This window comes from Xiphophorus maculatus, chromosome 13, assembly GCF_002775205.1.
Source record: "Xiphophorus maculatus strain JP 163 A chromosome 13, X_maculatus-5.0-male, whole genome shotgun sequence".
NCBI classification, from domain to species: Eukaryota; Metazoa; Chordata; class Actinopteri; order Cyprinodontiformes; family Poeciliidae; genus Xiphophorus; species Xiphophorus maculatus.
In genome coordinates, this window is record NC_036455.1 from 1,867,549 (window position 1) to 1,880,569 (window position 13,021).

Here is a 13,021-nt window from a genome sequence, read left to right on the forward strand (position 1 = left end):
TTCTCCAACTTACTTTCGTAGAGTATTTTGAAGCCAACGTTGGAGCGGCTGTTATCAGTGGTAAACAGGAGATAAAGGAAGTTGCTGCTGCTAAATAGGAACTGGGGCACCTGGGTGCCATTAAAGGAGCCAACCAGAGGTGATAGGAGGTTCGGCCCGTCATGGATCTCGAGGAAGTCGTAACCCAACTCTGTCTGGAACCTGTAAGAGGATAACATTAGATTGCACTGACAATTAATTCAACTTTAGCTATGATTTTATGAAAACTCTCAAGAATAAAATTCTCTAGTCTTTCTGTTATCATATCCACTTATTAAAGGGGTGAAAAATAGTAAAAGTAATAGATATTGATTTAAGGGAATGTTTTGTGCACTCTATGCAGATCAGAGCTCAAATAATGTGCAATATAAAACAAATACCGATGCCTTCTCATAAATAAGCTGCAGTTCATAATTTTATAGCCTATAACGTTATAGAAATCCCTATTTCCTTTGTAAAACCTCATAAACTTCTTGTTAACACATGCCTGTCAAAAGCGCATTGCTCTGAGGGCTTTAGTAATATGCAAAACAAAACAATTTTATGGCTCACCTATCAAATGTGATCTTGATGGAACGTCCTGGCTCAGCTTCGATCACCCACTCGCAGCTGAGGGAGTCTTTGTAGTAACCGGGCCACCCAGGAGACAGAATGATCCCACTCGGAGCAGAGTAATGGCCGCCACATGGCGCTGGAAGAGAGGAGGAGAAGGGAGGAGGAATGTCAGAGATGGAAAAATGAGAACACTCTAGCATAATCTGGGTCTACATGTAAGTACAGTCTGATGAGTAATGTATGAGAAGTAGCAACATGCATATTCTGAAAGATTTACATGCAGCTTAGATTGGTGAATCATCTCCAGCAGAGGCTGAAAGGCAGGCAAGTCAATTACTACTTTATGCAATCTTCTTCAAGGCTGGTGCACTGGTTAGCACCAAACTGGCTCTCTGAACATATTTCACAGTAACATCAAAGCAAAATCACAGCTACCAAACTGGCTGCAGTTGATTCATCACATATGCAACAACTGTGCAGAGTTTGTAATGATTTTGAGTTTTCATCAGCAGTATGGAATTATTTAAGTTTATTATTCACTTGGATACAAGATCTGCATCCGTTTCATAAACTATTAGTTATTTTCGATGGTTCAGTGCCTTACTAGGTGTGTAAAAGATCCCATGCAAGAGATGGATTTGTGCTTCCGTAACCAGCAAAAGCTAGTCAGCTCAATTTTGTTTAGCAAAATTTGGAACTTTAGGATCGGAGATGAGTACAGTAGCCCTTACATTAACATATTTTTACTTAAGTAGAAGTAAAAAGTAATCATCTAAAATGGGCTAGTAAGTTATATAAAATGTGGTAAAAATGCAAGTTGAGTTTGAGAAAACGAGACAATCTTACAGACAAAAATATAAAGTTATTGATTCTTGTCTTTTTTCCACAAGATCAAGCTTCTTAAACCAGTAGGCTACGTTTACACGTTAGAATAAAGTACTTCTTGGGACAATTTATACTGTTCACTACAAATTGACTTGACCGCCAAATGCAAATCATTTGAAACATGTAGAAATACACCAAATCTCGCTTAAACATACACTCATAGGTGTGTGTATGTGTCAATGAATTTTGCTCCATGTTGTGAATTAGAAAGGTGATCTAATATGAGGTGCCTTAAAAACTAATAATATTGTCTCCTCTGTTTTCGATCCGTATTGTGTATCATCTCATCAGCTGAATGTATTGTCACATTACTGTGGCTAACAATGCTTCGTTTTTAATCTAAGTATTTCTCTGAAATTTTTGAATTGCATTGTTAATGTAATGTAATTATTAATGTCATTTGATTCCTTCGAGCAAAATAAATCACAATATTTTGCAGAAACAAATTTTCCAACCATAATTAAACTACAAATCTTACACATGATAGTATGAGTTTCATTTCATGTTTCATTTAGTGTGTGCAGATGAGTTGTGCACTCTGTGTAATGTAAGAGTGCCATAAAATATGTACCACTTATATGTAAAGTGCATTGTGATTTATTCTGAAAAGTTAAATACATAAAAGCTTCTAAAACCATTATCATTATGATAGCTGTGAATAATTTAGAATTACTTTGAAACTGTCTTAATCAGGAATCAGGAAGAGTTCATTTTAATTAAAATTAGTATGCTGTAATCCAATAGCAGTAGCATGTTACACATTCTTATTAAAGTTTAACTCAATGTGTGAAGCCACTTTACTTAGGTTTGTAAAAATTGGACGAGAAAAATTGCAATGACAAAATTAGTATGAGTCTTTACAACCTGGCGCAATATTGCCAAGGCTCATTTATACAAAATGGAAGTTTCTATTAACAGCAGCTGTCAGCTACAATGGACATGTCCTGACTTAATATCGTACAGTGTGCATTTGTATTTAGCTCTGTTTTTTTGCTGACACCCCAGAATAAAGTCCAGTGTAACCAAACTGCCTCCAGATTGTCATTTGATTCATAAAAAAGGTTAATCAGTGTGCAGCTTATTCTCAGTTAAAATACGGTTGCTGTGTATTACAGGCAAGGGGAGCATTATTAATTGAGTCAGGACTAGATTAAACTCTGGAGTCCTGCCTCGATTAGGAACTCTGAAGGAATTGCTGAGAACCATTGCTCAGGTCAAAGAATCTGTCAACAGGACAAATATGTGCACAACATAAATCCAGCCATTCTGATAAAAGAAAAAAGTCATACAACATCTTGTTTGCAGTTTGCAGTAGGTGACCCTGCAAACATGTGGAAAAAGCAGCTCTACGAGACTACTATTGTTTGAACTATATGCTGTATATAGTAGAGAGCTGACATTAAAAATCTCCCCCTGAACAACACAATACTACCCAGCATCATGTTGTGAGGATGCTCATCTTCTGTAGGAGCAGGCAAGCTGGTAGGAGTTGATGACTGAAAGATTAAGCTAAATATAGGCCAATCCTGGAAGAAAACCTGTTGGAGGCTGCAAAAAACTTAAGGATGAAGGTTCACCTTGTAGCAAAACAATAATCATATGCCTAGAGCTAAAGAGGCATCTACATTATTTAGATCAAAGCATACCTAAAAATATGACCTAGATTTTTTTTTTTTTTTTTTAAAAAAGGTAATCTCAGAAAGCAATGAAAAATAATGTTCCATTGCTCATTCAGAGAACATTTAAATATTTTCCAACTCTAAAAATAAAGATCCCCAAAGATGTTTGGGGCTTTAAATCCTTCAAAGAGGTCAGTGCAAAATCATTGACTCAGGGGACCAGATTACAAATGGATACCATACCTTAACAACCATGTATTCTTTTCCTTCTACTTCACAATTAAGTGCTCATTTGTGCTGATCTTTCACTCAAAGTCCGGTCAGTTTTAATGTGTCAGATACTGAAAAGGTTCACAGGGTATGAATATGTTTGCGAGCTACAGGAACTAACACTCCTCATGTAACTTCCTTCTGTTTTACGCTTCTTTTCGACAGCAAAAAAGTATAGTGCAGTAGTGCATAATGATATCTTGGATGACATACTGGTCCTTATATAATAGCTTAGCCAGCAATCTTGCCATTATTTACCTTCACATTTAGGAATGGGCCCACTCCACATGACTTTTCCCCGTTCTAGCTGACAAGAGATGGTCTCGGTTCCCTGGGTTTTAATGAATCCGTCCTCACACACCACAGAGATGGAGCTGCCGAGCTGGAAGCTGTCTCCAAAGCGACGAGCATTGATGGGAATACCAGGGTCCGGACACTCATTGTGGCCAAACGCTGTAAATATATATGTTTTAAAAATCATAATTACAAGAAGACATGTATACAATGATATTTTTGAGATTAGAAAAAAAATTATATATATAAATATGTAGGAAAGGTAATTTTACAATTTAAATGTTTCTTTGTTTTGATGGCATTTCAAAAGCCCCATCATAAATATTCATGGAAAATGACAGCTTCAATCTTTTGTTCTTTCTTTGTTCATTTCCTTTCTTTTCACACCTCTGCTGATTGTTTCCGATACTCCAATAACCGGCTGCTAGCAAAAGTCCATATTTTCTTCCCTCATAACGTCTGCTTCAGTCACAAATGAAATGAAATTTTGATTTCATTAAATTTTCTTTTTTGCCATCTTTCATCCACCACTCATGCATGAAATTTTGCTGCATCATTTCCATGATTTTTTAAAAAAAAAGAAAAAATCTGGTTAATTTAAGTTTTACAGCACTAAGCAGAAGCTTGGAGAAGTGCCTGGCTGCTGATTATTGTTGAGGTAGATTAAACATTTTTAAAAGCTATAAAACAAATTTTGACATTAAGAAGTGACCATAAATCTCATGCTTGCTCTATATGATATAATGATAGATTGGTAGATTATGAACCTTACTGTAATTTTGTGTCTTATTTACTATGCATTGGTGTTATATAGCAGTTTATGCCATTTGTAGATAATTACTTTGACTAAGGTTTGTTGGAGTTTCTCCAGATTCATGTCAGTAAATTTGTTTCTCACTTGTTCTTTATTTTTTTCTTTTTTCGATGATGGCATTAAAACCTCCTTTTAAAGATATTTTAGCCTAATTTATGTTGTTAGGCTCTATTTAAATGAATTCTTGATTTTACAGAATTGGCAGTCATCAGACTTGGGTGTGGTTTCAAAAGAAGAGCTGGAACTAAAACATACTGCTGTAAGTGATATTAAATCCTCTCCCAGACATGGAGTGATCGGCCTGAAATTCCAGCCTCAGAGTGTTGGTGTTGGACGTCAGGTGGGACGGACTCTCGGCTCCGGAGAACCTCCCGATGACAGGGGCATCATTTGTCTCGCCATCTTTCACAGTCAGGGAATCGTATGGTGCCTCAAGGTCGAAATCATTAAATGCCAAGTGGATTCTCGAGCCTGGATCAGACTGAATGAGCCAGACACAATTCATGTTGTTCCCGTAGCCTTCTGGGTAATCTGGGGAGAGGACTGTTCCTGAGGGAGCTGTGAAGTTGGACATGCAGGGGACTGCAGGAGGAAGAGGGAAAACACACACGCGCACACAGATAATTTCTGTTAAATATTCATCTTCTGAGCGTCATCGGTCATCAACTGCCCTAGGCCATAATAATCTCTGTCTTGTCACCATGGTGACAGGTCAGAGAGAAAGATATCAAGAACATGCCAGCCCAGATGTCATGAATTATTTCCATCTACTTTTAGTGCTTACATATACATATGGGTATGTTCGCAGACCACTGGTTGTTATCTTGGCAGGAGATGGTTTTTTCTCCGATCAGCTCGAAGCCAAACTGGCACTCAAACCTCAGGATTCCCCCGTTTGAGAAGCTGTCGCCCTCTCTCACTCCGTAGAGAGGGGTCCCAGGGTCACCGCAACTCTCTTTGTCTATTTCTGGAATGACACAGATTCAATAGAAGACATAAACATCTGCACAAATCTCAGAGGCCTGAATTAGAGAACCATTTTGGACAAGGAACCTTATCTGAACCAGAGAGCCATTTTTACATTTATTTCAATAAAGAGATGTGTGTTATAATTGTACAAAGCATGCTTAAATGTTGCCCACATTTGTAGTATTAACTGCTAAAAAGATTGCAAATACAAAATGATAAACATATTTTTTATAGTTGCTTTGAAGTCACACACCACAAGACCAATAGATGATCGTTTTTGTTTGGTCAGTCTGGAGTGTGCCATAAGGTTTTCTGAACAACCCAAATCTCATTAAAATTAGATTGTATTATATGGATATGATTAGCTACTGTAACTATAGATTGTTGCAAAAGTGCATAAAACATTTTACCACCTTAACACAAGCCAACAAGGAGCTTTTTATGAAATAACTGGCAATAACTCTCTGACTTTTCTCCTTGTTATAGACAAGCATCTTTCAAGGATAACAGATTTTGCAAAACTTTGCCAATTGCCTATTTAAACTGCTATCATATCAAAAAGTGAAGGAACTAAATTGCCTTTAAAAAGGGCTTTTAAAATAATGCGCTGCAGATGTTTGAGGTACTACACAATATTTAAGCAAAGTGGATTTATTTTTTCAGAGCTGTAGTATAAACCGACTAACTCTGGTCAGTGGATGATTGGTGAATTAATTTTGTGCAGAGCTACAGTGATGGAGTTGCTGATCATTTCCACCCCCTGTCCTCATTTTTACCTGGTGCTTTTGCAGACCTTTGCCAGAGACAGCTGGTAATGGCAGATAAACCGCTGCAGCATCCTACTGTACATGAACAAAATCTCTCCTACATGTTCACATTGAAACTGCAATATCAGGTGGTCAAGCTCTGCTTGAAGGCAATAAAAATATTACAAATTTGCACTGAAATGTATGAACAAATCATTATGTGTCTATCTTAAAGAAAACAAACTAGCTGCCATCTTGCTTTTAGAAGCCCAAGTTTTAGAAATTTACAATGTGGGGAAAATAAGTATTGAATACATCCTCAGTAAATAAACATTTCTAATGGTCTAATAGAAATGGAAATAATAGAAATACTCATAATACAAAAAACAGCAAAAAAATCCATGAATTGGATTTAATAAGGTGTAACAATGCAGAACTTCAATGATAAATCTTTAACTTTTTTCCCTATTTTGTCATGCAAAAATAATAACCTTCAATATATTTCAGTTGGATCTTATGTAATAAACCAACACACATGTCTAGTTGTACAATAAAATTAAAAGGGACATGGCTTTCAGTACTATTTACAAATATAAATCTGAAAAGGGTGACCTGCATTTTCATTCATCCTTGATTACTTAGACTTCTGAAGCCATTGGTCTGCATAATGTCCAATGCAGACCAAGGCCTACAGAAGTCACTAAGTTAGTAACCTATCATTGCAAACCTCCGAAGGCTTTAATGTTTAACTAAACTGACTATGTGAGGTGTGCTTTGATTAGAGAAGGCTCATTGTAACTGTAAAGTGTGCACAAAATTGGCCTTTTTGGAAGAGTGGAAAGAAGACATAAGAAGCTCTATCTCATAAGAAGCTCTAGATCCTGGGAGAACACCTGATAGAGGCTACAAAATACATAAGACTTCCAGAAAGGAGGTTAACAACAACCCTACACACACAGCCAGAGCTGCACTGAAATAGTTTAGGTGAAAGCATGTACATGTGTTAGAATAGCACAAAGACCAGACATAAATGGAAATGTGAAGCAGTGGCAAGTTTTTTCACCTTTATATTTGTAAATAAATTGCTTTTTTAAATTTTTTATTTCCATTTCCAAATGTTTCATAGTTATGCACAATTGTGTGTTGGTCTGTATCAGAATACAGTGTTGTACTTGTAGCAGGCCCTAATGGAACGATATGGAGGAAGTCTCCTCCTCTGACAAAGGCATTCCTTCAGCAGTATAAGGGAAGCCGGTCAGAGTTGGTGGGATGACGGATGGAGCTAAATAGAGGGCAAACCTCAAAGAAAATCTGTGGTTACAAATTACTTGAAATTGGGGAGGAGGTTCACCTGTCTGCAGGAAATTGATCTGCCAAAAGTTGGTTCCATTTTTCTTAATGACATTTTACATTAATATCGATGTTCCAGTTACAAGTAAGTATTTTCTATAGAAATTCTACTTGTCACACAACTGTGTCTCCATTACTCTGATTAGAGTGTTGTGTGTCAGATTTCTTAACATATAATTTCTATTTCCCCATGTCTTCTACTCCTTTATTCTCCTCTGTTCCTCTCCCGCTTTCAGTATTATTTACAGAGGCGGCCCATGGCAGGAACAAGGCTTTGTACCTTGTGTGTGTTTCACTTTAGTATATGTACTGTGTGTGTGTCTGTGAGCTGGCGTGCATGTTTGTGATGTATTGCATTAATTTCCATCATGACATCGTCTTTATGAGACCCGCAGACTCAACCAATCACAGTCGGCCCTAGCACATACACACACAATGACACACACACTCTCGTAGCGTAAGAATGGAGAACAAATTGCTTCGGAGAGAAAACAGGCTTAGAGTTGGAGCATTCCTGTAGAGCGACTCCTTCTCCCTCTCTTCACACACACACCCCAGCAGCACACACACTCATAAACAAACCAATCACACTCCCACAGTCAGTCTCTGTCTTTGATATGTACACACCGTGCACACATACACATGTGAATAATCCTATTGTATTTGTAACAACAAGGCTGACAGATTCACAAAGGGGATTAGGGCACTTAAAGAGGATCGGCGTGTATATGTGAGTGTGAGACACAAATTCAATATGTGTGTGGTGGCAAGTTAAAATTTTTCCCTCTGCGATTGTATATTGAGCTTCATTCCATTTGGTTCCACAACATTCCATCATATCCACACCATATTGTTCAGGGGAAAACATATGTTGACGTTCAACCACACAGAATGCATATATATTGGGAAAAAACTCAGCACATACTAAGGATTTAGAGTGTAAGGTATACATTTCAGGAGAGATGAGACTTTTTCTGGTTGGCTGTTTCCTTTTTCGTCATTATTCTGAAATTGATTTCGGCACTGCATTCAGAATTCTGATGGAACGCTGAAGTCAGTTTCCGCAGGGTGATGTTTAATATATTCCAGAAAGGGCCACCTGCTGTGCTTCATTCTCAGCTGTGTTTCCAAAATGATATCAAAGATGCAATAAACACATTAAACTTCACAGCATAATAATCTAATATGTCAACAATAGCCACAGGAGAAGAGCAATTGAGTACAAAGTCCATTAGTACTCCTGAACAGTGTGGGGAAGAAATGTGAACTTCAGTCACTCTAATTATGCTGTAGTTTTCTGATTCTTTGACCTGAAAGGGAGGGGCTCAAATTGACTTGTTCACACTGCAGACATCAGAGAGGATGCTTTGCAGAATGAAAATTATCTCAGTTATTACATTGGGATTTTTTTCCTCACCTCTGCCAGGCTCAAAGCAGGGATTCAGATGAGATTTTGACAATTGATTTAATGGGAAGTGAGTATTAGAAAAAAAATGCATCAAATTTCATCTTCATAAATCTCTCTGTATTTCTTGTTTTGTTTAAACATCAAAATAACAGACAGATAAGTAACACTTTTAGGTGTTTAACTCAAGTAATCCACACATGCAAAACAATTAGTACAAATTCATTAACAAATCAGCTTATGGGGGCGTGCCGTGGTGGCGTAGGGGATAGCGCGACTCGTATTTGGAGGCCTTGAGTCCTCGACGCGGCCGTCGCGGGTTCGACTCCCGGACACGACGACATTTGCCGCATGTCTTCCACCCTTTCCTTCCCTGTTTCCTGTCAGCCCACTATCATATAAGGGACACTAGAGCCCACAAAAGACCCCTTGGAGGGGTAAAAAAAAAACAAAAAACAAATCAGCTTATGAACTAGAATGAAACAAAGAATATGTATTGGAATCATGAACAAAGGTAGGTGCAAAATTACCGTAAAGCCAATAAAATATTTGTTTATTTAGTCCTAACTAATATGATGATTTCTCATTACCAAAGTATTGCAAAAGAAGTTTTCACAAGACATTTCAATGCAGTACAGTGAACTGCATTAGGGTATGTGCATATTCACAGTGCAAGACTCCACTCTACTGCCGAAGAAAAAGCGTTCATACGCTTGTGCAGAGTTTGCTGTGAAGTATAGAGCAAAATTAAACACTTCAAAGTTTGGAAGTAGAAACAACATGTTGTGGGGTTATTTTTCAGAACATGGTAAAGGCAAAATTTATGTAATTAAAGAAATGATAAAGGAACCAGGATACATTTAGCTCAAATCTAACCAACCATTGGTTTCAGATTTCTGCAAAGAATTAAAGGTAAAAGGACATAATAATAATAAACTGATCTTGTATAATGCTTTTCTAGTTCCACTAGCCACTGAAGCCACTTTTACACCAGGGTCACATTCCCACATTCATGAACCGATGTGCAGATATTTAGACCACTTAGAATAAAATGTCAGCCTTGGGGTACATTGACATGTCAATCCCACATGAGATGGCTGGGTTTCACACCTGACTTTAAATTACAAGAACCTCTTGTAATTAATTTGCTACATGACTGCAGTTTATTAACCATGATTCATGGACTAATTTGTTTGGGCTTGTATTTTTTGGTGAGAATTTATTTAGTTGCTCACCACATCTGTTGTGATTTTTATTTCAAGAGGCCGATAAGAAATATATATTTATTAAGAAAAACATAAATCTGTTCAATCTCAATACTATGTATCTAAAATATCTATAACTCCAAGTGAACGCCACAAAAACTAAGAACAACTGGCTTCCATTCTTTGACATAGACACAAAATGATCCTTTATAATGAAAAAAAAAATCCTCCCAGACTCTGGTGTATGACCTTGTATTAAGCCTGAAATTCAAGCATCATCAGAGGGTTTCACAGTGTACATGTCATGTCATAAACTGTGCAGAAGGGGCAGGCGAGAGAACAGCAGTACCCATATCTCGAGGGCATTCTTGCCATTTTTTTCCCCAACTGGTATGGAACAGTTGCTTCCTTCACCGATCTAAAAACATGTCATGAAACCTAAGTGAACACTGAACCAAACAAATGTGGGTGTACATCTAGCCCTAAGTGCACAATGTAATATCAAAGCAAGAAAGTAAACCAATTAAACCCTGCCAAGACTCTACTTAGGAAAGGTTAAAGCTGCATTTTTTCAAATATCGCCTCAGCTTAAAGTAAACACAAAGAGCCTAATGAGCTCTAAACCATCTGGTGTTTCCTCTCAATGAGCTTTTCAAATTATTCATTACCACTGAAAATGGCATCTTGTATGTACAAAATAGGGACAACATTGCCTGGTAAATCACTGTCCATTTCATTTATCTCCCTAGTTACCAAATGCCATATGCATTTGGAATGCGCAATGTGTACTTTTAATTTGCAATGGGAGTAACAGTGCCATTATAGCACAGGGTTTTCAATGAGTAAATGGCAAATTTGGTGATTCAGTGCTACTGAACATCCAGAATATTATACAAGTCAATAATTCATGTGTAGAAAATGAAACTGTGTATACGCTGCTGTGATTAAGTAAGTGCTGCCTTTCACAGGTCGCCCTCTGGAGCACACGCATATGTACACTTGCTGAGAAGGAAGCAGCCAGCCATTTTTGTGCTGTTTGTCCCCACTTCCAAGGTTATACACCACGCATCTGAACCACATCTATTGTTACGTAGTGAATTAATATTTCATGCTTTTGTGTTTCATGAAATGTTTTGTGTTGGGTAATAAAAGTCACGCAAGACTGAGGACAAGGAGAATAAAATGAGACTTGCATTAGAAAATGTACAACCTGAAAAAAAGCCTACTGAAACTGTCTTTATAACCTGAGATAACCATTTGATGGGCATGTCTGTGAATGTAATGCGCTTTCACAACAGTTGTTTATGATTATAATCCATTCTGTCGTTAGCCAGCAGGAAAACAGTTTATGTGATATTTCAGCATTCATAAAATAAACTATTGCTTGTTTATGTTAGGAAATAAAATGGCCTATTCCTTGTTTTGTTGGCAATATGCAAATGAGAACCTGTATTATGGATAATTAACAGTAAACATTTTTTTTAGTTAAGGTAACTAAACTATTCCCCTTCAGCATTTTGGACATCTGCAGTTGTGGTCTTTTCATCCATAACCTTTTTTTGAGGATAAATAAAAAGAGCTTTCTACCTAAATTGTAAAGATACAAAAAAGCAAAGGGGCAAAAACAACAATTCCTCCAAATTTCAAAATTCAAAATAAAAGATATCTTGTGTCAAATAGTCACACAATTGGTGTAAAATTGTTTGAGTGGTGGTGCTTGTTAACAAATTAGTGCCTTCTCAAATATTTATCAGTTTATTTAACTCTAAACACTGGAAAACTCTTGTGGGAATCTATAAGCTGTTAACCCAAATTATATCTAATGTTAAGAATGTATAATTGATACACAAAGAACTTGCCATAAGGATGCTGTTACATGACTTGGTATATTCTACCACTTACACTATGCTGCTGCTATATGACCAGAAACCATCTGGTGTTTCCTCTCAATGAGCTTTTCAAATTATTCATTACCACTGAAAATGGCATCTTGTATGTACAAAATAGGGACAACATTGCCTGGTAAATCAGGCAATGTTGATCACAAACAGGTGATCAGCCAGGTGGTAGACTAGGAACTATTTTGAACAATGTAGTCAATAACCTATGTATACAACCTTTATTGTGCCCCATTTCTTTGAAGCTTATCACTCTAAGTACACATGCTTAGTAAGGATGTAACGATACAGTCAATTCACAAAATAGGTCAATGTATTAAACACTGAGTTCATGACAATAAAATGGGAAGAGATTTTGGGAGGAAACTCATTTTATTTTCACAGCTGAAGAGAAAGTTTCACAAATCTGAACCTGTGGCAATCAAATGCAGTCCAGACATCTGAAATGAAAAAATGAAAATGCTGCCAATCAAGTAATTAAAAAATCTTTAGGGCTTCTTGTATGCTAAAGTAGTCATCTCAGTAAGAAGTCTTTATTTACTTAACAGCAGATGGATAACACTTTGCAAGATGATTGATGAATATGCTGCTCTCAATAGTCTCCAACAATAGTGTTAGATAAAAGATAAAATAGTCTTAGAATGAAGAACGGAAAATTCTAACACTAAAGACAATGACTCATTATAGGAAAATATGGTGAAACTCAATTTGTGCAAATATTGGGACAGTAGGTGTTTTATTAGGGTTATAACAATTAAAAGATACATGAAAGTGATCATGCATGGTGTCATGTTTCTGTCAACTGGGTTTTAATTTATCCACTGCTACTGGTTTCAACATCTACTTCTGCAAATCTCACTCATCAACTGCTCATTTTTAATGAATGTAATAAAGGAACTACAGTATATAATCTAGCTTGGACCATTTCTGACTGATGGTCCTTATATCTTGTTTCACAGACCTCATGTCTGG

At 37.0% G+C, this 13,021-nt stretch overlaps 1 protein-coding gene across 8 annotated transcripts in view; it reads right to left on the minus strand.

Moving 5' to 3' along the window:
- LOC102226981 (CUB and sushi domain-containing protein 3) overlaps window positions 1–13,021 on the minus strand; it is a 392,616-nt gene that overhangs the window by 100,241 nt on the left and 279,354 nt on the right. For all 8 annotated transcript variants that reach the window (XM_023345230.1, XM_023345235.1, XM_023345233.1 and 5 more), the window contains 5 exons: window positions 5,261–5,443; window positions 4,732–5,058; window positions 3,627–3,821; window positions 592–730; window positions 14–201 (listed from right to left, as the gene is read on the minus strand). In XM_023345230.1, the coding sequence (XP_023200998.1) occupies window positions 14–201; window positions 592–730; window positions 3,627–3,821; window positions 4,732–5,058; window positions 5,261–5,443 (1,032 nt within the window). The remainder of the gene's footprint in view (window positions 1–13; window positions 202–591; window positions 731–3,626; window positions 3,822–4,731; window positions 5,059–5,260; window positions 5,444–13,021) is intronic.